Below are 23,431 nucleotides of genomic sequence, written 5' to 3' on the forward strand. Positions count from 1 at the left end.
CTGAATAGCACACATAGAAAAGGTTGCAGCCGAAAGGCAAAATTGGAAATGGAAATATATACGCGTAACACCCCAGCTTCATCAGAGCATGCAGGCCAAGTAACCTGAGAAATGATCGCCCCCAGAAAAACCATTCCTGCAACAATTAATCCACCCACACTGCAGCAAGGAACACAACGGCAAAGTTCTGCAAAGGACAGCGATACGCCAAGAAACACGGAAACTCATGTTCCACAACGTCATTCCATGCAGACTTCAAAACAAATCTGACACACCATCGGATGCAGGCGATGGATCAGGGACAACAATTGACCACTCAGCAGGGGCCCAGGCACACTGACCATAAGTGCAGCAGCAAACAGCAGCCAGGATCAACTGCCGGTACGTAGACAAAGAAGGGAGAGGCACAGAAGCATTAGCCTCCTCCACTATATGGGACAACACATACGTTGTGAAAGATATAAACCCCACAGCACGTGGTATTCCCAGGTGGTCTCCCATGCATGTACTAACCAGGCCTGACCATGCGTAACTTCTGAGATCAGACGAGATCAGGGGCTATGAGGGTGGCATGCCGAAATCAAAAGTCCACCACAGAAGGGCAGAGTGCATAACACCCAAACACACTAAAAACCCTGAATAAGACAGCCCGCGAAAATGCAGGCCCGGCTAATCGCCCACCCACTAGCACAAGCGAGCATGAAGCTGTGCCAAACCATCGACCATGGAAACAAGCTTTTGCAATGCAATAGGTCTCGCATTTACGCGAGTTTGAGCTATTGGCACTGTAAACGACAATGCCTTTTACTTATACTTCAAAAACCAAAACATAAAAAAAAGGCATTGTCATTTACAATGCCAATAGCTCAAACTCGCGTAAATGCGAGACCTGTTGCATTGCAAATGCTTGTTTCCATGGGTGTGTAGCCCACATCGAGAGGGGGGGTTAGACATCTTTAGACTGGGCGGAATAGTGCACTCTGTGATTTCTAAGATGCAGCACATAGCCGGAAGTTATCATAAAGCAAGAAGGAACCTGGTAGTCTATTGGCTAGTGACAGCCTCTTCTCCTCAGGGCACTTTCTGGGCTTAAATATGGCACCCCTGGCATCATGAACCTCAGATCACATCTGGACTGGAGAGAGGACTGACGAAAGACTGCCCTGCTGACCCTTGACCTGGCACATGCTGCTCCTTGGGCTAGCAAATAGAGGACTGTGCCTGAAGTTCTTGGCTCATGGAAAAGACGGTCCTGAGCCCCAAACAGGAAATGGTGAGCTCCAAGAGTCAGTTGGCTGACTCCCTGTTCCAGCGCTGAGGCCGTAAAGGCTGAAGAAGCCTGTTTTGTCTGGTTAGTGGCTGCTTTGACCGAATTGCCCTCGCTGGACCCGGGTGCGTGTTAAGAGTGCAGATTGGTCACCCAAGACGGACACTAGCCCTTGCCAAAGGATATCGCTGAACCTGCTGTGACCAGAGACCAGAAGCCCAGACGTGACTGGACTTCTGCTGGATTAAAGAGGACTGACAGGGCAATCGATCCCTGTGGCCAAGGTCCCCCCATCACACTTGTGGACCGAGGGTTAATGCCAGGAAGACCCTCATCTACTACACAGCACCCAAGCATCTTTCAGAATCCTCAGCATCCTGCAGCCTCAGCATCAGGACCACCTCACTGAAGTCTATGGCAGTCCTTGCATACAGTGTGGAACTGGACTTGCGACTGCTTCGGGTGTCCAAATAGTCCTTACTGGCCCCCTGACTTTGGGCCATATGTATCAAGCAAATTCGCATTCGCAAACGACGAAATTCGGAGAATTTCGGCGTTTGCGAATGTGAATTTGCTAAATGGTATGTATTAAGGGAAATCTGGTGCAAAATAAGGAATCGCAAAATTTGCGATTATTTATTTTGCAATCACATTTAAGGAATCGCAAATTTTGCGATTCCTTAAATGCAATGTATGAAGCAAAAAAAATGTGCTAATTGTCCTTAAGGAATAGCAAATTACCACCAACTTCAAGTTGATGGTAAGTTGCGAATTCCTTGACAAAATGCATTTTTTTGTATTTTACAAAGTGCCATGTGACGCACATACATGCCCTTAGGGCATGTATGTGCGCCACATGTGCACTCATGCTTCTTTCAGGGGTGCAACAGGGTGTCCTTTGGACACCCCTGCACCCTTGAAATTATTCTCAATTTGCGATTCTCAAATTGCGAATCGCAAATTGAGAATAACTTCCCATTCATTCCTATGAGCCTCCTGGCCCAAAGAAATGAATGGGAAAGTATTCCTTAATTGTGATTCGCAATTTTCTAATCGCAATTAAGGAATACTAAGAATTCGCAAAAAAATTGCGAATTTGTACATACATCCCAATTTGCGATTCTGAAATAAATAGCGATTTCTAAAAAATCGCTATTTCAGAATCGCGAATCAGGTTGATGATACATATGGCCCTTTCTCCCTTTTGGAATTGGTCGCCCAGTCCGGGACGGAGTAGTCAAACAGAACTCTTTAGGATTTACATTTTATTTAAAAATCTATAGTAGTTCACTTTGGTATCTAAAAATTAATAGAAATGTAAACTAATTTTATAAATTGGAGTTGGATTTCTTTCGTGTTGTGTGACTTTCTTATCCGGTTGTTTGGGGCTTCTACTTAAACTAGTTCCTTTGTTTGAGTCTTTCTGCTCCAAGCCAAAGCTCCCCAGGGCTGAGCAAAAGGTTTCATAAATAATTCTGACGGACCCAAGGTTTCGCAAGTGTATGACACGGTGAGGTCACAGCATCACACCACATTACACACCACAGTCCTCACAAGTCATGTTTGTGTATTTAAACTAGCTCTTCAGGATACAGTAATTCAAAATCACTGGTACCTTCTCTTTCGGTTAATAGGAATCCTTTTCTGCTATGATGCGCATTAAAACTAAAAAGGTTTCTCCCCCTGTTGGAAGTACACCTAATTGGTTTGAAGCACCAATCCATTCTAAGAAAATAATGTGTGCTGCGTATTTATTTAATTTTTAAAGTTCTATTGCAAGCAGGCACGATTTCTTTTTTTCCTTGTAGCATATGCTCGCCATATTTTTTAAACATGCAGGTCAAGGTCAGGTTAACTGGTTGGCCAATGCTTGTTTGGCTTTCTACTGCAACTTGTGCGATGGGGTACTCTGTTGCAAGGGGAAGGATGCCTAGTTAGGAGAGGGGGTAGGAGAACGCCTAAACCCCTCTCCTCAGAGGCAGTCCCTCACTCCCCGTGAAGGTGTCCATAGCTGGGGGTTAGGGGCGGGTAATGATAACCTGGGATGTAAACCAGTAGCCCCAGCTCTTTCATGGGAGTGGTTTCTTCAGATGAAAGGGGTCCTGTTCAGAACCATCAAAGTCTTGAAGTGTCAGCCCAAGGGCTCTTCCGGGACCTCAGCACCAATTACAGTCAAAGGCTTGAGCTGGAAACAGCGTCCAAAGGACTGTCACACTTCCAGGCCCCGATGGGAGTCTGGGTACCACCGAGGCAGGTTTCAAGTGAGATGCTCTCACGTGCACGTCCTGTCATACATTCAAGTGAGATGCTCTCACGAGCAACTGCAGCAGCGCTCAGACGCGGACTCGGGGCGCTACAAAAACAATCTACAGGCGCGCAAGATGCAGATTTAATGTGATTTGATATAGCTGTGATGTGCAGGGTAGGTCCAGAGCCCCCGGGTCTGCTTGTGACCCCCTTAACTGGCTGTCGACTGAAGATATGATGGAGAGGCTCTGGCTAAGCCCCATGACTTGAGCCTGATCATGGTTCAGTTCAGATGAACAGGCAACGCAGGCAGCTGCCTAGATTGGCATGGCTACTGGGGTTCAGCAGGAGAGCCTCCTTATCACCACAAACAAGCTTAGAGCTGACACTGGAGACTGATTATAGGCACTGAGGACTGAAACGAGATGCTGTGCGCATGCACGGCGCGTGGACTAGGAGAGTGAAAGTGCACAATGCGCGCGTTATGCTAAAACGACGGGAGACGTACACGTGCAAATCGCCTGTCCGGCCGTACGTGCACAGGTCCTGTACCTCTTTGGAAGCAAAACCTACGACATTAGGTCTCGCCCAGGCAAGCAGCGCATGTGCTGCGTCGCTAGGCAAGACCTAAAAAACGTGACCCTACTCGAGTCTACGGACACCCAGTTGAGACTGCCAACATTGCAGCCAGGACAGACATGAACGGACAGGGTCCCTTCCCCAAGCCCGGTCAAGCAGGACCACCACGGGGAGGTCGTGACCAAAGACCCGACCCTGCAGCAAGCAGTACGGCCACAAGATCGCAACCACGTTCCCCAAGAGTCTGAACCAGCAGGACTGCCAATACCAGGGAGCACAAGTCAAGAAACAAAAAAACAATAGTAATGGAAGGCCCCCTAGGCAGGCTCAGCAATACCACGCCCCCCACGGGAGCTGGAGTCCGCTATAGCAGGACCACACTCCCTACTCACCTGCAATGTCATCCATGCAGTACTTGGAGTAGTGCAGAAACAAAAAAACAAGTTTCCCAAGGGGTGGTCGCTCCTTTTATATGATTGGTGATAAGAGGCGGTGGCTATCTTGGAGGGATGGGAGGATAGAACGCTAACCTTTGCCTGGAGATTCTGTGAGAAGCTGAAGCTCATGTGTTAATTACTGTGGCGAGGAGGACAGACGAAGAGGTAAAGAGGGGTTACTTATACAAAGGAATACATATGAGTGAGGCACTTATGATGTTGTTTTAGATGTACTAATGTTTTGTTTGGGTTACCAGAGTATGTCTTTTTGAATGTTTAATTATGTAATGATGCGCTGCACCAATAAAAATGGGTATGAATAACATGATCTACATTCATGCGTTCACACACATTAAATAATGGCTTATGCTTTCGAATTGGATGAATCAATGGTTAGCGGGTTCCCTTTCTATCTGACACTCTGGCCTGAAGAAGCCCATAGGATCTGCTGTTCTGCTCATCCACTCCTGTGATTCCACTGGGTGGTCACGTGGCCCATCCAGATGGCCTGCTTCATCCTGTATGGCTGGGAGAGAGAGTCCCACCTGGTGGGGATCTGCAACAAATGGGTCTGGCCTGGGATTAGACACTTCGCTAGCAGCCACTGAGCATGCGCAGCTCTTGCCTGGAGGGAGAACCGTCCCCATCGCCTCTCTGTTGGAATAAGGGGACTGGTTTGCCCTGGAGAAGAAGAAAGTAGCAAGGTGAACTATTGGCCATCCCACCAGGGGTCCCAACAAGCAATGTGGTCTGTGTTCGTTTTTGGGCTTGACCCCTTTGCCTGCATTGCTATCCCTAGCCCAGACACCCCACATTACCAGCTGCCACAAAAGAGGCAATGGATCATACCTGGAGGTGGGTGAGGTGGAATAGACATGGAGGAACAGCAAAACATCACCTTTTTCTTTTTACCTTAACCTTATCCCATTTTCATCTGTCATTGTAAATAAAATCTAGCTTTCTTTTTGGATTGGAGATCATTTTAAACTCACGTCACTTTCACTATTGCTTTAAAGACAAACAGTTGACCTCCAGGAGGGAAGACGTTCCTTCGCTTTGAAAACGGGACACTCAAGTGAAGAAAACCCACGAAATAAACCCAATCGGAAAAACATACCGCTCCGAGGACGAAAACGTGGATGAGGGTCTTGAATGAAATCCTCTTCACTCTTTCCTAAGCATTCTGTTCTATGCATTGGTTCACTTAAATAGATTATGTATATTAAGTTGGGAGGCTAAATAAATCAATAATCTTTACCTCTCTCTCCCGCTTTGATTTTCTGACATTCCTGCAGGTGCCTGTGATGAGAGTGTGTTGAGACTTTAGAGATGTGAGGGAGACAGGTCAAATGTTCCTGCCACCTAATTGTGCAATGGTGAAATTGAAACCTCTCCTCTGCTGGATGGAAAAACTAGGCGCAAGCTGGGGATTTCTTCATCTGCATTACAGGAGACAGGCAAGGTTCATCAAGGGTGAACATGTCCATCCCACCGCCGGGCTCCACAGGCTGGATGTGGCACTAGGGGGTCATGAAAGATCCTACCTCACCACCTCAAAGACTCCAGAGCGGGAGGGCAGAAACACCGGAGCCTCTCTGCTTGCTGGGTCACACAACGAAGGATCCACAAAGGAGCCTATCTTCTTGCTGGACCTAGCTGAGAAGACTTCTGAGGGGGAAGACTCGAAACAGAGCCGCTCTTCCTGCTGGGCCACCAGGCATGGACTCCACAGGGGGAAGGCAGATACAACTGCGCCTCTTCTCCTGCTAAACCAAGCAGCGAAGACGCCCCATAGGGAGAGCAGAAATACCGGAGGCATCTTTTCCTAGTGGGCCAGGCCCTTGCGTGGGACCAAGCTGAGCTGGAGGCAGGGTAGGCTTTTCTGACCAGGAGAAGTGGTCCATCAGTGAGGAGAGAAGGCAGTTCTGGGCCTCATAACTCATCTTCTCTCATTTCTACCTCGCCCTCACATGGGTCGGGCCAGCTGATGTTTCTGTGGGGTATCTGCGATGTGGAGAGTCACTGCGGTTTTGGCAGCTTGGTCACTGTGGGTACGGGTCCCTCATTGTGTCCTTGCATGGGACTGGCGCGTACCTCCTGAGCCGATCACCCACAGCTACCCGCAGCAACAGGTGGGACAGCTCACCCTGCCTGCGGGTCCTTCTGCTGGGTAAAAGATGGCAGCATCAGTGCAGTGCACTGGGCACTATCAGTGTCCTAAAAAGACTCTCTTCATCCTGGGAGTGAGGCCTGGATAACACCGCTGTGGCAGTGAATACTGACCTTCTCCCTATCAGTGAGGGAGGGGTAGAGGTACTAGACGGTCAGTGCGGAAGAAATGAGCCATGCAGCATATAGGGGCCCATTCCCCAGGGGCCCCCATTCAGCCCAAAGCCTATGAATTTGTGGGAGATGAGGGAGTTTCAGGGGCCTCTCACAGCATTCTACAGGGGGACTCATCATTATAGGTTCAGCATCTCCTTATGACATGGAGTGGCCAGTGCTCTATCCCCAAGCAGTGGCAAAGGCAGCTGCAAGTGAGTTTAGGATCTGACGTTTCTTTCCCCTTCTTTTTCCGCAGCAGGGCAGGTGACGCCACAGCAGGAACCAACTTGGCTCTGGGTAATGGCCTGATGGGTCCATTCCAGAAATAGGCCTTGTGTCACCACACGCTCTCCACCCTTTAACAAAGTAGTAGCAGACGACTTATCCGCAGATGTGGACACAATGTGGCCAAAGAGGAACTGCCACTCCCAAGAAAAGGCCTTAACATGGCCCAATAGAAAGGCAGGCGGGGTCCTGTCATGGGTGACTGGCCTACTTTGGGGCGAAAGTACGACACAAACTTCTGGCAGTAACTGTGAAAGCATCCGTGCCTGCTCCCTTTTATTAGACAGGATCACCTGAATGGTGGCCCAGAGTAGGGACACGGGTGTGCAGGACTGCTTGACAGCCCTCTTGGTAAGGGGGGGCGGGGGGGGTAAAATGCCCAGTGTGGCCTGTTGTACAGTAGTAGGGGCTTATTCTGCATATGTGGGGCACAGTGTACAGGGAGAAGCTTACTGTGCAGAGGGTGTGGGAAGCTCAGTGTGTAGTGGCAGGAGTCCGGGCTTGGTGTGGACAAGTTGTGCCGGAGGCGGGCCGTGTGTGTAGGAGACAAGTGCAGGAGGCTCAGTGTCCCTGCAGCAGGATGGGTGAATGCCTCCGTGCAATGTGAGCTGTTGTGCAGGAGAGGGTCAGTGTGCAGGAGGCGGGGCTCAGTGAGTGGAGGACATGAAGAGGAGACGGGGCTCAGCATGTGTGGGATCTTGTGCAGGAGGCGGGGCTCAGTGGGTAGGACATGTTGTGTAGGAGGCTCTGTGTCCTAACTGCAGTAAGTGTTGGTGCCTGTGTGCAGTGTGGACTCTTCTGCAGACGAGGGAGAACAGGGTGTAGGATGTGTAGTAGGGGCTCAGTGTCCCTACTTCAGTAAGGGAGGCTGCACGTTTTGCAGTATAGGTTGCTGCACAGGAGGTGGGGCTCAGTGTGAAGGACATGGCCAGGAGGCGGGGCTCAGTGCCACTCATTCTGTAGTGTGGGTCGTTGCACAGGAGGCGGGAATCAGCATGTAGGACATGTTGAACAGGAGGGAGGCTCAGTGCGCAGGACATGTTATGCAGGAGGGTCAGGGTCTCTGCAGGAGGCTCAGTGTCTGCACCTCAGTGAGGCTGAGTGCAGGTCTGCAGTGTTGGCTGTTATGCAGGAGGCTCAGTGTCTGCAGGAGGCTCAGAGTCTCTGCAGGAGGCTCAGTGTCTGCAGGAGGCTCAGAGTCTCTGCAGGAGGCTCAGTGTCGTTGTAGGAGAGTAGGGTCTGCTTCTTATGGTCACCCCCACTTTTTGCTGTGATTTTCTGGTTTTTCGACTTTAGTGTGGCTGTGGCCCTGCTAATCAGGACCACAACTGAGCTGTTCTCTCTCTAAATTGATACAATGTACTTTAGGTACATACCAGATTGGGTATTGGGTCACCTTTGTGAGCCCCTGTACAGTGTACCATAGGTACCCAGGGCATAGGTGCATCCAAGGCCTACAAGGGGCTGCAGCATGTATTAAGTCACCCCTGGCTGCCCATCCAAACTGACACTACAGGTCTGTTCACACAGCCTGGGTAAGGTGGTGTAATCGCCCCTTACTTAGATATAGTATATCTATATCTACCTTATATATAGACACGTATACACCTATAAGTCACTCCTATGGCAGGCCTTAACAATCCTGGAGGCAGAGTGCTTGTTTTTATGTGAGAGGGTACCCTAGCATGAGCTGAGCCCCTCTGCAGCTTTCGGACCATCTCCTTATAGCTGTTCTATGATATAGCCATACCATATACTCTTAAGTGCATTATAATCCTCGCGGTTAATGCTAACTTGGGTTTGGCTTTATCAAAACAAGTCATGTAAGGTGTCAAACACTTTGGAATACTACCACCCCGCCAGTCCTAGCGGCGGGGGAAGCATTCCACCCTTCTAGAGGGAGAAGATATGTGAGTACTGGTTAAACAGAGCCCCAGCATCACAAAATGGATGCTGCTGCCACAGACACGAGTCTGACCTCCTGCTGCTGGATGAAACTCCGGCAGGGGAGGCCGGGACAATAGGTTTCCTGTCAAGGGAGGTGCCAGCACCTCCCCAGACAGGGTTTTGTGTATTGGGGCAGGGAGGGCTGCATCAGCAGATGCTTTTCCAGACACTGCCTGGGGCACACAAGGTGCTCCATGCATAGCATGGTTCAAACCAGTTCCTGGGGCACTCCAGCCCTGCTCTGGCGCGAAACTGGACAAAGGGAAATGGGTGTAACCACCCTTCCCAGGTCCACCAATAGGAGGGACCTGCCAGGTAGTCCAGCCCCTAACCTTAGTATAAGGATAGGAGCTGTGTCCCTAGGGCTTTAGATTACCCTGGACGAATCTTTGCAAGAATATCCTGGACCTTCGACATTCCATTTTGACTGGAAGACATCTCCCTTGTGGTCAAGGAGTGATCACCCTGTGCAAACAGGCACCACCAGTAACATGCTGGTCTGCATTGTCGAGGCTCCCGCCGGAACTCGAAGGCTCTGTAACTCAGGACACAGACTTCCAGGCATCTCTGACCCTGCTCGATGATCCCAGCAAAGCTGAGACCCGTGGCGGACACGAGAGACGTGGGACCGAAACTCCTGGACATCCTGCATTTTGCTAACTGCTTTACTCCAGAAGGTACCCTCGCAGTTGTGCATTGGGGTATGAGAAGCCCCAGACCCTAGCACCATTTGCACTGAAGCTAAGCCCCCACACTCCACGAGTGTCCTGTGGGGCCCACTCTTGCATTTCAGCTCAAAGCGTCTTCCCGGTTCCTAGTCTGCTGGCTAGTGAGCCCCGGGAGGACTCCATCTTGAATCTAACTTGCTTTCCTGGTTGCTCCAGGCTTGCTCCAGCTTCCATACAAAGGAGAAGCCCCGCAGACCTTGCTGGTCTGCACCGAAGCCAATCTTTATCTACTGCGTGGATTGCGGTTGCCAAGGCTTGTTGGGTCCAATCCGGATACCGACACCGCAGTTAACTAGATCCTTCGTGGGACAGCTCGAATCCAGCTCCTGGTCGTCGTCAACACCTCCTGGACCTCTTGGCTGCAGAGACAAGCTTCACCTCTTCACCTGAGATCAACGCGACATCGCCTGGTTCCTTCCTGGTCACTGGCTAGTGACCCAGACTCTGTCCCCTCTGCTTTCAGGTTCTTCAGATCTTTGATCCACCCTTGGATCCACCCGGACACTTTTCCTCTGGTCTCCTGCAGCACTTCTTTGCAGATCTCCATAGAAAATGACAACGAAAACCGACACCAAAATACACCTATGCAACCGGCTTCCCTGGGTGAGGTAACTCGAGTACTCCGGTGCTCCCGTCGGTCTTGACTCTCGAAGTGTCCTAGTCTAAAGGGGTTTTGTCGTAGTCCATCCGGAAGTGCCCTTAAACAGTAACTTTGTAACTTCTTCGTCTCCCATAGAAAGTCAATGGTAACTCGTGGCTGTGTTTAGACACTGCACGCTGCTCCCGTGGGCCTCCTACTTCCTAACCTTGGGTTTTAGTGTAGCCCCAGCGATTCCCTAGGCCTACTTTCTATTCCAGACGTGATTCTTATACCACTATTTTAGTATATGGTTTGTGAGGCCCCTAGGGCAAAATGTATACTGTGCAACTCATCATATGCTAATTAAGTAACCTGTACATAGCTGCCAAGGTTTCAGATTGCCATGTGTGACATTTTCATAATGTCAGTGTAATTATGAGTGACATTCCATGACTATGAGTGACACTCGTGAGCAAGCAAAAATCAAGCATATCTTAAATTACATACATTTGAGCAACGAGAAACTCTAAGAAGGTATGAAAACTGCAAAAAAAGAACCAGAAATGGAAGGGCACTAAGGAGTCTGTCCAGGGTCTCTCTTCACGTTGGACCCTAATGTAACCAAAATGAAACCGGATCATGTGAGAGAGGCCCCACGTTGGATCTCAGCTGCCTCGACTGTTAATAAATTATGATAATAGTCCTAGCCAGGACAGCTGACAGACTCACTGACTCGGAGCGTGGATGCAGCACCAGGCCGCAAGCCTCAAGATTACAATGTATGTCCTTACTCCTGTGCAGATATTTCGACACGTGACAGGTGCAGAAAGGCCCACCTGTGCATTTGCCCTGAATTTAAAGAGTTTGTTCAATATATTCTGGCAAGCCTCACTTTTCAACTGTTACAAAAAGCGAGGGTCGCGCGGCCGAGACTGACGTACAGACTGCCTGGCATCCGCGCGGGGCCAAACTAAGTACTTACTTTTCACTGATTGCGCCGCTGTCTCTATCTGCGAGTGCGTCCCAGGTCCGGCGGCCGCACAACTGCAGCACTGAGTTCATTATGCGCTGCGGCGGCCATCAGACCTGCTGAGAGTGTATCTCACTGGTGGTCGATGCAGGCCAGGCTCCCGCCGACGGCCGGATCCAACGCATTAATTTATGCGCACCAGGAGTACTCACGGCAGACGCGACTCTCAGATTCAAGTGGGCCCCCGTCGCTTCTGACCAAAAAAACTCACTTCCTTCCTCCTCTATTCCAGGACGTAACGGAACGGCAGAGGACCTCACATCCGGATATTCCCTCCCATGGTGCCACAAGACAGTGGCAACCACTGCTGATTGCAGGCGGCAGACCCTGCCCCGGGTCTTAGTTATTCGACAGTCAGAGTGTCAGTGTCAACAGCGCCGCGGGTGGGAAATGATGCAGCCAGGTGCCGCGTTTGTAACATTGTCGGACAGTGCACTCTCAGCCAGAGAGCTGAAACAAGATCTTTAACTGTTACTGAGCCACTGCGGCTAGTGCTGGCAAGTCTGCCGAGCAGCACAGAGCCGACGCAGCCGCGATCAGGTCACAGGAGGCTCTGGTGGCACACGCTAGCACCCAGTATCAGAATGACATTAAATGCGTGACAACGCATTTCAGTGCAGTGATGCGGAACACCACACTGAAATGCGTTAGTGTCACACCTGATACGTGACACTTGGCAGGACTGCCTGTATTGTACTTTTACCTCTGACCTCATAAAGAGTGCAGAGGGGTTGTGTTTAGATTAAACACATATATATTTGATATATACCTTGTGTGGTGTCCTTCCATTTGGTATTCAAGGGATTATAAATGGTAAAACAACCAGCTTCACCTGCTCTCTGAAGTCTTAGCCTGAAGACTGCTGGTCCACGCTACCACTAGGATAGCTTGTCTATAAGGTTGACTTTGCAACCACCATCAATAAGGGTCGTTTAGACTGGTGCAAGGTGCCCACTAGAATAGTGGACATCATATGCCAGGATAACTTCTCACAGTCTGTACCTCAGTGGGGCTGGGTGCATGTGTGGGCTGTTATGCAGGAGGCTCAGTGTCTGCAGGAGGCTCAGTGTTCATGCAGGAGGCTCAGTGTCCATGCAGGAGGCTCAGTGTCTGCAGGAGGCTCAGTGTCTCTGCAGGAGGCTCAGTGTCTCTGCAGGAGGCTGAGTGTCTGCAGGAGGCTCAGTGTCTGCAGGAGGCTCAGTGTCTGCAGGAGGCTCAGTGTCTCTGCAGGAGGCTCAGTGTCTGCAGGAGGCTCAGTGTCTCTGCAGGAGGCTCAGTGTCTGCAGGAGGCTCAGTGTCTCTGCAGGAGGCTCAGTGTCCATACAGGAGGCTCAGTGTCTCTGCAGGAGGCTCAGTGTCCATGCAGGAGGCTCAGTGTCTCTGCAGGAGGCTCAGTGTCTCTGCAGGAGGCTCAGTGTCCATGCAGGAGGCTCAGTGTCTCTGCAGGAGGCTCAGTGTCTGCAGGAGGCTCAGTGTCCATGCAGGAGGCTCAGTGTCTCTGCAGGAGGCTCAGTGTCTGCAGGAGGCTCAGTGTCTCTGCAGGAGGCTCAGTGTCTCTGCAGGAGGCTGAGTGTCTGCAGGAGGCTCAGTGTCTGCAGGAGGCTCAGTGTCTGCAGGAGGCTCAGTGTCTCTGCAGGAGGCTCAGTGTCTCTGCAGGAGGCTCAGTGTCTGCAGGAGGCTCAGTGTCTCTGCAGGAGGCTCAGTGTCTGCAGGAGGCTGAGTGTCTGCAGGAGGCTGTGTCTCTGCAGGAGGCTGAGTGTCGGCAGGAGGCTGAGTGTCTGCAGGAGGCTCAGTGTCTCCGCAGGAGGCTCAGTGTCCATGCAGGAGGCTCAGTGTCCATGCAGGAGGCTCAGTGTCTCTGCAGGAGGCTCAGGGTCTGCAGGAGGCTCAGTGTCTCTGCAGGAGGCTCAGTGTCTCTGCAGGAGGCTCAGGGTCTCTGCAGGAGGCTCAGGGTCTCTGCAGGAGGCTCAATGTCTGCAGGAGGCTCAGTGTCTCTGCAGGAGGCTCGGTGTCTGCAGGAGGCTCCGTGACTTTATTTCTGTGAGGTTGAAGTCATGTCTGCAGTGTGAACTGTTGCACAAGAGGCGGGGCTCAGTGTGCAGTACATGTTATGCAGGAGGCTCAGTGTCTCTGCAGGAGGCTCAGTGTCCATGCAGGAGGCTCAGTGTCTCTGCAGGAGGCTCAGTGTTCATGCAGGAGGCTCAGTGTCCATGCAGGAGGCTCAGTGTCTGCAGGAGGCTCAGTGTCTCTGCAGGAGGCTCAGTGTCTCTGCAGGAGGCTCAGTGTTCATGCAGGAGGCTCAGTGTCCATGCAGGAGGCTCAGTGTCTGCAGGAGGCTCAGTGTCTCTGCAGGAGGCTCAGTGTCTGCAGGAGGCTCAGTGTCTGCAGGAGGCTCAGTGTCTCTGGAGGAGGCTCAGTGTCTCTGCAGGAGGCTCAGTGTCTCTGCAGGAGGCTCAGTGTCCATGCAGGAGGCTCAGTGTCTCTGCAGGAGGCTCAGTGTCTCTGGGGGAGGCTCAGTGTCCATGCAGGAGGCTCAGTGTCTCTGCAGGAGGCTCAGTGTCTCTGGAGGAGGCTCAGTGTCCATGCAGGAGGCTCAGTGTCCATGCAGGAGGCTCAGTGTCTGCAGGAGGCTCAGTGTCTCTGCAGGAGGCTCAGTGTCTGCAGGAGGCTCAGTATCCATGCAGGAGGCTCAGTATCCATGCAGGAGGCTCAGTGTCCATGCAGGAGGCTCAGTGTCTGCAGGAGGCTCAGTGTCTCTGCAGGAGGCTCAGTGTCAGCAGGAGGCTGAGTGTCTGCAGGAGGCTGAGTGTCTGCAGGAGGCTCAGTGTCTGCAGGAGGCTCAGTGTCTGCAGGAGGCTCAGTGTCTCTGGAGGAGGCTCAGTGTCTCTGCAGGAGGCTCAGTGTCTCTGCAGGAGGCTCAGTGTCCATGCAGGAGGCTCAGTGTCTCTGCAGGAGGCTCAGTGTCTCTGCAGGAGGCTCAGTGTCTGCAGGAGGCTCAGTGTCTCTGCAGGAGGCTCAGTGTCCATGCAGGAGGCTCAGTGTCTCTGCAGGAGGCCAGTGTCTCTGCAGGAGGCTCAGTGTCTCTGCAAAAGGCTCAGAGTCCATGCAGGAGGCGTAGTGTCTCTGCAGGAGGCTTTGTGTCTGCAGGAGGCTCAGTGTCTATGCAGGAGGCTCAGTGTCTCTGGAGGAGGCTCAGTGTCTCTGCAGGAGGCTCAGTGTCCATGCAGGAGGCTCAGTGTCTCTGCAGGAGGCTCAGTGTCTCTGCAGGAGGCTCAGTGTCTCTGCAGGAGGCTCAGTGTCCATGCAGGAGGCTCAGTGTCTCTGCAGGAGGCTCAGTGTCTGCAGGAGGCTCAGTGTCTGCAGCAGGCTCAGTGTCTCTGGAGGAGGCTCAGTGTCTGCAGGAGGCTCAGTGTCTCTGCAGGAGGCTCAGTGTCCATGCAGGAGGCTCAGTGTCTCTGCAGGAGGCTCAGTGTCCATGCAGGAGGCTCAGTGTCTCTGCAGGAGGCTCAGTGTCTGCAGGAGGCTCAGTGTCCATGCAGGAGGCTCAGTGTCTCTGCAGGAGGCTCAGTGTCTGCAGGAGGCTCAGTGTCTCTGCATGAGGCTCAGTGTCTCTGCAGGAGGCTGAGTGTCTGCAGGAGGCTCAGTGTCTCTGCAGGAGGCTCAGTGTCTGCAGGAGGCTCAGTGTCTCTGCAGGAGGCTCAGTGTCTGCAGGAGGCTGAGTGTCTGCAGGAGGCTGTGTCTCTGCAGGAGGCTGAGTGTCGGCAGGAGGCTGAGTGTCTGCAGGAGGCTCAGTGTCTCCGCAGGAGGCTCAGTGTCCATGCAGGAGGCTCAGTGTCTCTGCAGGAGGCTCAGGGTCTGCAGGAGGCTCAGTGTCTCTGCAGGAGGCTCAGGGTCTCTGCAGGAGGCTCAATGTCTGCAGGAGGCTCAGTGTCTCTGCAGGAGGCTCAGTGTCTCTGCAGGAGGCTCAGTGTTCATGCAGGAGGCTCAGTGTCCATGCAGGAGGCTCAGTGTCTGCAGGAGGCTCAGTGTCTCTGCAGGAGGCTCAGTGTCTGCAGGAGGCTCAGTGTCTGCAGGAGGCTCAGTGTCTCTGGAGGAGGCTCAGTGTCTCTGCAGGAGGCTCAGTGTCTCTGCAGGAGGCTCAGTGTCTCTGCAGGAGGCTCAGTGTCCATGCAGGAGGCTCAGTGTCCATGCAGGAGGCTCAGTGTCTCTGCAGGAGGCTCAGTGTCTCTGCAGGAGGCTCAGTGTCCATGCAGGAGGCTCAGTGTCTCTGCAGGAGGCTCAGTGTCTCTGCAGGAGGCCAGTGTCTCTGCAGGAGGCTCAGTGTCTCTGCAGGAGGCTCAGTGTCCATGCAGGAGGCTCAGTGTCTCTGCAGGAGGCTCAGTGTCCCTGCAGGAGGCTCAGTGTCTGCAGGAGGCTCAGTGTCTATGCAGGAGGCTCAGTGTCTCTGGAGGAGGCTCAGTGTCTCTGCAGGAGGCTCAGTGTCTCTGCAGGAGGCTCAGTGTCCATGCAGGAGGCTCAGTGTCTCTGCAGGAGGCTCAGTGTCTCTGCAGGAGGCTCAGTGTCTCTGCAGGAGGCTCAGTGTCCATGCAGGAGGCTCAGTGTCTCTGCAGGAGGCTCAGTGTCTGCAGGAGGCTCAGTGTCTGCAGCAGGCTCAGTGTCTCTGGAGGAGGCTCAGTGTCTGCAGGAGGCTCAGTGTCTCTGCAGGAGGCTCAGTGTCCATGCAGGAGGCTCAGTGTCTCTGCAGGAGGCTCAGTGTCTGCAGGAGGCTCAGTGTCTGCAGGAGGCTCAGTGTCTCTGCAGGAGGCTCAGTGTCTCTGCAGGAGGCTCAGTGTCCATGCAGGAGGCTCAGTGTCTCTGCAGGAGGCTCAGTGTCTGCAGGAGGCTCAGTGTCTCTGCAGGAGGCTCAGTGTCTCTGCAGGAGGCTCAGTGTCTGCAGGAGGCTCAGTGTCTGCAGGAGGCTCAGTGTCTGCAGGAGGCTCAGTGTCTCTGCAGGAGGCTCAGTGTCTGCAGGAGGCTCAGTGTCTCTGCAGGAGGCTCAGTGTCTGCAGGAGGCTGAGTGTCTGCAGGAGGCTGAGTGTCTCTGCAGGAGGCTGAGTGTCGGCAGGAGGCTGAGTGTCTGCAGGAATCTCAGTGTCTCTGCAGGAGGCTCAGTGTCTGCAGGAGGCTGAGTGTCTCTGCAGGAGGCTCAGTGTCGGCAGGAATCTCAGTGTCTCTGCAGGAGGCTCAGTGTCTGCAGGAGGTTCAGTGTCTGCAGGAGGCTCAGTGTCTGCAGGAGGCTCAGTGTCTCTGCAGGAGGCTCGGTGTCTGCAGGAGGCTCAGTGTCTCTGCAGGAGGCTCAGTGTCTGCAGGAGGCTCAGAGTGTCTGCAGGAATCTCAGTGTCTCTGCAGGAGGCTCAGTGTCTGCAGGAGGTTCAGTGTCTGCAGGAGGCTCAGTGTCTCTGCAGGAGGCTCAGTGTCTGCAGGAGGTTCAGTGTCTGCAGGAGGCCCAGTGTCTCTGCAGGAGGCTCAGTGTCTGCAGGAGGCTCAGTGTCTCTGCAGGAGGCTCAGTGTCTGCAGGAGGCTCAGAGTGTCTGCAGGAATCTCAGTGTCTCTGCAGGAGGCTCAGTGTCTGCAGGAGGTTCAGTGTCTGCAGGAGGTTCAGTGTCTGCTGGGGGCTCAGTGTTTCTGCAGGAGGCTCAGTGTGCAGTACATGTTATGCAGGAGGCTCAGTGTCTGCAGGAGGCTGAGTGTCTGTGCAGGAGGCTGAGTGTCTACAGGAGGCTCAGTGTATCTGCAGGAGGCTCAGTGTCCATGCAGGAGGCTCAGTGTCTCTGCAGGAGGCTCAGGGTCTGCAGGAGGCTCAGGGTCTCTGCAGGAGGCTCAGGGTCTCTGCAGGAGGCTCAATGTCTGCAGGAGGCTCAGTGTCTCTGCAGGAGGCTCGGTGTCTGCAGGAGGCTCCGTGACTTTATTTCTGTGAGGTTGAAGTCATGTCTGCAGTGTGAACTGTTGCACAAGAGGCGGGGCTCAGTGTGCAGTACATGTTATGCAGGAGGCTCAGTGTCTCTGCAGGAGGCTCAGTGTCCATGCAGGAGGCTCAGTGTCTCTGCAGGAGGCTCAGTGTCTCTGCAGGAGGCTCAGTGTCCATGCAGGAGGCTCAGTGTCTGCAGGAGGCTCAGTGTCTCTGCAGGAGGCTCAGTGTCTCTGCAGGAGGCTCAGTGTCTCTGCAGGAGGCTCAGTGTTCATGCAGGAGGCTCAGTGTCCATGCAGGAGGCTCAGTGTCTGCAGGAGGCTCAGTGTCTCTGCAGGAGGCTCAGTGTCTGCAGGAGGCTCAGTGTCTGCAGGAGGCTCAGTGTCTCTGGAGGAGGCTCAGTGTCTCTGCAGGAGGCTCAGTGTCTCTGCAGGAGGCTCAGTGTCTCTGCAGGAGGCTCAGTGTCCATGCAGGAGGCTCAGTGTCTCTGCAGGAGGCCAGTGTCTCTGCAGGAGGCTCAGTGTCTCTGCAGGAGGCTCAGTGTCCATGCAGGAGGCTCAGTGTCTCTGCAGGAGGCTCAGTGTCCCTGCAGGAGGCTCAGTGTCTGCAGGAGGCTCAGTGTCTATGCAGGAGGCTCAGTGTCTCTGGAGGAGGCTCAGTGTCTCTGCAGGAGGCTCAGTGTCCATGCAGGAGGCTCAGTGTCTCTGCAGGAGGCTCAGTGTCTCTGCAGGAGGCTCAGTGTCTCTGCAGGAGGCTCAGTGTCCATGCAGGAGGCTCAGTGTCTCTGCAGGAGGCTCAGTGTCTGCAGGAGGCTCAGTGTCTGCAGCAGGCTCAGTGTCTCTGGAGGAGGCTCAGTGTCTGCAGGAGGCTCAGTGTCTCTGCAGGAGGCTCAGTGTCCATGCAGGAGGCTCAGTGTCTCTGCAGGAGGCTCAGTGTCTGCAGGAGGCTCAGTGTCTGCAGGAGGCTCAGTGTCTGCAGGAGGCTCAGTGTCTATGCAGGAGGCTCAGTGTCTCTGGAGGAGGCTCAGTGTCTCTGCAGGAGGCTCAGTGTCCATGCAGGAGGCTCAGTGTCTCTGCAGGAGGCTCAGTGTCTCTGCAGGAGGCTCAGTGTCTCTGCAGGAGGCTCAGTGTCCATGCAGGAGGCTCAGTGTCTCTGCAGGAGGCTCAGTGTCTGCAGGAGGCTCAGTGTCTGCAGCAGGCTCAGTGTCTCTGGAGGAGGCTCAGTGTCTGCAGGAGGCTCAGTGTCTCTGCAGGAGGCTCAGTGTCCATGCAGGAGGCTCAGTGTCTCTGCAGGAGGCTCAGTGTCTGCAGGAGGCTCAGTGTCTGCAGGAGGCTCAGTGTCTCTGCAGGAGGCTCAGTGTCTCTGCAGGAGGCTCAGTGTCCATGCAGGAGGCTCAGTGTCTCTGCAGGAGGCTCAGTGTCTGCAGGAGGCTCAGTGTCTCTGCAGGAGGCTCAGTGTCTCTGCAGGAGGCTCAGTGTCTGCAGGAGGCTCAGTGTCTGCAGGAGGCTCAGTGTCTGCAGGAGGCTCAGTGTCTCTGCAGGAGGCTCAGTGTCTGCAGGAGGCTCAGTGTCTCTGCAGGAGGCTCAGTGTCTGCAGGAGGCTGAGTGTCTGCAGGAGGCTGAGTGTCTCTGCAGGAGGCTGAGTGTCGGCAGGAGGCTGAGTGTCTGCAGGAATCTCAGTGTCTCTGCAGGAGGCTCAGTGTCTGCAGGAGGTTCAGTGTCTGCAGGAGGCTCAGTGTCTGCAGGAGGCTCAGTGTCTCTGCAGGAGGCTCAGTGTCTGCAGGAGGCTCAGTGCCTCTGCAGGAGGCTCAGTGTCTGCAGGAGGCTCAGAGTGTCTGCAGGAATCTCAGTGTCTCTGCAGGAGGCTCAGTGTCTGCAGGAGGTTCAGTGTCTGCAGGAGGCTCAGTGTCTCTGCAGGAGGCTCAGTGTCTGCAGGAGGTTCAGTGTCTGCAGGAGGCCCAGTGTCTCTGCAGGAGGCTCAGTGTCTGCAGGAGGCTCAGTGTCTCTGCAGGAGGCTCAGTGTCTGCAGGAGGCTCAGAGTGTCTGCAGGAATCTCAGTGTCTCTGCAGGAGGCTCAGTGTCTGCAGGAGGTTCAGTGTCTGCAGGAGGTTCAGTGTCTGCTGGGGGCTCAGTGTTTCTGCAGGAGGCTCAGTGTGCAGTACATGTTATGCAGGAGGCTCAGTGTCTGCAGGAGGCTGAGTGTCTGTGCAGGAGGCTGAGTGTCTCTGCAGGAGGCACAGTGTATCTGCAGGAGGCTCAGTGTCTGTGCAGGAGGCTCAGTGTTTCTGCAGGAGGCTTGGTGTCTCTGCAGGAGGCTCAGTGTCTGCAGGAGGCTCAGTGTCTCTGCAGGAGGCTCGGTGTCTCTGCAGGAGGCTCAGGGTCTGCAGGAGGCTCAGTGTCTCTGCAGGAGGCTCAGTGTCTGTGCAGGAGGCTCAGTGTCTCTGCAGGAGGCTCAGTGTCTGCAGGAGGCACAGTGTATCTGCAGGAGGCTCAGTGTCTGTGCAGGAGGCTCAGTGTTTCTACAGGAGGCTCAGTGTCTCTGCGGGAGGCTCAGTGTCTGCAGGAGGCGCAGTGTCTGTGCAGGAGGCTCAGTGTTTCTGCAGGAGGCTCAGTGTCTGCAGGAGGCTCAGTGTTTCTGCAGGAGGCTCAGTGTCTCTGCAGGAGGCTCAGTGTCTCTGCAGGAGGCTCAGGGTCTGCAGGAGGCTCAGTGTCTGCAGGAGGCTCAGTGTCTCTGCAGGAGGCTCAGTGTCTCTGCAGGAGGCTCAGTGTCTGTGCAGGAGGCTCAGTGTTTCTGCAGGAGGCTCAGTGTCTGCAGGAGGCTCAGTGTCTGCAGGAGGCTCAGTGTCTCTGCAGGAGGCTCAGTGTCTGTGCAGGAGGCTCAGTGTCTCTGCAGGAGGCTCAGTGTCCATGCAGGAGGCTCAGTGTTTCTGCAGGAGGCTCAGTGTCTGCAGGAGGCTCAGAGTCTCTATTTCTGTAAGGTTGAATTCAGGTCTGCAGTGAGGTCTGTTGCACAGGAGGAGGGGCTTGCTATGTTACGCAGAGGCGGGACCGGAAGTTGGTGGCACGAAGCCCCTCTGTAGGCAGGAAGTGCACGGCACAGAAATGGTGACAGCCCGCGCGGTCCAAGCCTCTCTCTGGATCTGGCCACGCCTCCACCTGCTCGCTGCTTCCACCTCACTCGTACGTACCTCTTTTATCCCCGCTATCCCCCTGCTGCCCCAGGTCCCTCCTTACCAGCACACACTTCCCCCGGGCGCCAGCTTCGGTCTCCCCCGCGGCACCGGCGGCCACGAGCCCCGAGCAGAGGCGACGGAGCAGCATGGCGCGTGCTGGGGGCGGCCTTCCCAGAGGCCTCCGCGGGACAGAAGTGCGCATGCGTCACAGTGCAGCCATGCTGGAAACAGGCAAGGTGTATAGAAAGAGCGGGTCCGGATCCGCCACCATTTTGGAGTCAGGCGGAAGAGTCGTGGGATGTGGGACTGGTAGCACTTACACCAGCACAAGTGTTTAAAGTGCGACCCTCTGGCGCGAGGGAGGGGCTCAGGGGCGTGACCTTATAACATACAGATGTATCAGATAAAATAGTAAGATTTAACAAGCTGTTCAGGAAAAAGATGGCATGGAAGATTTTAATTCTTAAGGATTCGAAAGATACCCAGAGCAAGCAACAGAAGTGCGAGGAAAGAGTAAGCAAGCTGTGATCCTAAGTGCCTGTGAGCTGCGTCAATGTGCGCGGGGGCGGGCAAGAGGTGTGGCTAGATATTGCTAACTATTGCTCCCTCCTCCCAGTCATTATTAATGAGGTGACTTCAGCTCAGAGTCTCAACAGGAATCGAAGCAGGAGGATCCAGAAGCAAACTCGCCCCACCCACCCCACCTGAGCGCCATAAAAGAGACTGGCACCCATGCTGGCCAAGCCCTCACAGCGCTGACCTTTGAACCAACTCCAACTGTGGCAAAGTGTCACACGTCAATAAGAAAACCTAAACCGCCTAAAAACGCAAAATGAATGTGGAGTATTGAGGCTAACACCTCGATATCCAAAAACCAGTCATTGTCAGAAGGCATCTGACCGACGAAGACAAGACTCTCTCGCAGGACCAGCCCATAGCTTACAGAAGCTGGGCCCGTGCACAGGGCGCCAACATCCAGTGGGGTGTAGGATCTGTCTGCAGAAGACTCGCTTCAATGAGAGACACATAGATAAATGAAGGTGATGTGGTAAGATGTTGAGGAAACAGCTGGTAAGTTTCACAGGTTTATTTCAGGGTTTACATACACCTCTACAAAGAAGCACCAGCAACTGACAAACGTTGCGGTCAACCATGCAGGCACCGTTCCACTCCCGACCATAGAACTAATGTTGTATCACTAAAAGGTATCCTTGCGCAGAGTCGCACGAGAATTCTGCATACCACAACATTCCCTTTGTTTAAAAAAAAAAACAGGGTCATAACTTATCATTTTGGAAACGAAGAATACAATTAAATCTGCAAGAAATTAAGCAAATATTAGAACAACACATACTCATTTAATCTACAGGGTGCCTTTTTTTGACAACAACCTACCTTCCTTGTAACCTCAGTGTGAATAACATCCTGCACAATGGCATCTACTGGACGTTTTTTACCAACCTCTGTAGACAAATCACCTAGAGAAGACAAAGTCCCCTCTTGTGAGACCTGCAACCGGTTAGTCCAATCACACTGGCTCACCTCTGCAGAAAGTTTCCTCAAGGAGGCTGCCTGTACAGCCAAAAAGCGGACACCACTCCTCTAGTTCCACCATCCCTTATCACCAAGAAAGGCTGACCCCTTGCTCATACTTCTGACCAGTACAGGAGAGGAGAATTTCAACAATCCCGTCAACACCCTCCAGGGATTTCTTATCAGCACCCAGTCGCCCACTCAGAAATCCATGTTTTTGAACCTTTTCCAAACATCAAGGGCCATATGTAGGTGGAGTAATACCGGTCGGTAACGGTGAAATTCGGTACATTTCACCGTTACCGACCGGTATTTAGGGATTTGAGATGTAGGAGGCTGCAAATAAGAAATCGGTAATTTATAGATTCGTTATTTTAAGGAATCGTTAAAATACTGATTCCTTATTTTAAGGAACCAGTAAAGTACCGATTCCTTAAAGCCTATGTAGGTAGCACTCAAGTGAGTGCATTTTAGCCTTAAGGATTTGTTATTTACCACCAACTACAAGTTGGTGGTAAACACCGAATACTTTGAAAAAGCACATTTTTACTTTTTTCTCAGTGCCATGTGGCAGACATACATGCAGACTGCGCCACAGGTTCACGCATGCTATTCATGCGATTCATGGGTGCAACAGGGTGTCAATGTGACACCCTGCCACCCTTGAATATGTTCCCCCATTACAGATTCAGTATTTACCGAATCGGTAATAGTGAATGGCTTCCCATTCATTCCTATGGGCCTCCAGGCCCATAGGAATGAATGGGAATTACCGAATCGGTAAATACAGATTTGGTAATACCGAGTATTACTGAATCGGTAAAATTTACCAAATTTTTACCTACATACTATTTACCGATTCTGAAATACCGAATTGGTAAAACTCGGTATTTAAGAATAGGTAAATAGAGATTACCTACATATGGCCCCAAATCTTTCCTTCATAACACTTTGCTTCTGCAGCACATGAGCAGCCACAGAGGCATCTTTAGACTCAACATCTTTCCATGTGCCTCTTGCACTGCAACCGTTCAGGAAACAAACTCATGTGCACATTTCTCCTCCTCCTCAATAGTGTGAAATGAGGAGCACCAGTGGTGCTGTGTAGACCAATATTGTAATTCCAGGTCTTAGTATTAATACACTCTTGTACCCCCTGACCTGATGACAGCGCTGTTTGAATTCCTTCTTTCTCTATTCTGTTCATCCTTTCAACGAAACCGTTTGAACATGGTGAATATAATGTGACTTTAGCATCATTACGGTCAAGAAATGTGTGCATTTTGTGGGTCAGAAAACGTCTTCTGTTGTCCGCAACAATCGTTCTAGGCAAAAACCCTCAACTGCAAAAATT

General features: G+C 52.9%; 1 protein-coding gene across 1 annotated transcript in view; it reads right to left on the reverse strand.

Moving 5' to 3' along the window:
• Window positions 1-20,736, reverse strand: part of PTRH1 (peptidyl-tRNA hydrolase 1 homolog) — an 87,017-nt gene extending 66,281 nt beyond the window's left edge. The window contains exon 1 of the mRNA XM_086924935.1: window positions 20,606-20,736. Coding sequence (XP_086781061.1) covers window positions 20,606-20,692 — 87 coding nt within the window. The 5' untranslated portion in view covers window positions 20,693-20,736. The remainder of the gene's footprint in view (window positions 1-20,605) is intronic.
• Between the last annotated feature and the right edge of the window lie 2,695 nt (window positions 20,737-23,431).

Source organism: Lissotriton vulgaris, chromosome 5 (genome assembly GCF_964263255.1).
Source record: "Lissotriton vulgaris chromosome 5, aLisVul1.2, whole genome shotgun sequence".
NCBI lineage: Eukaryota > Metazoa > Chordata > Amphibia > Caudata > Salamandridae > Lissotriton > Lissotriton vulgaris.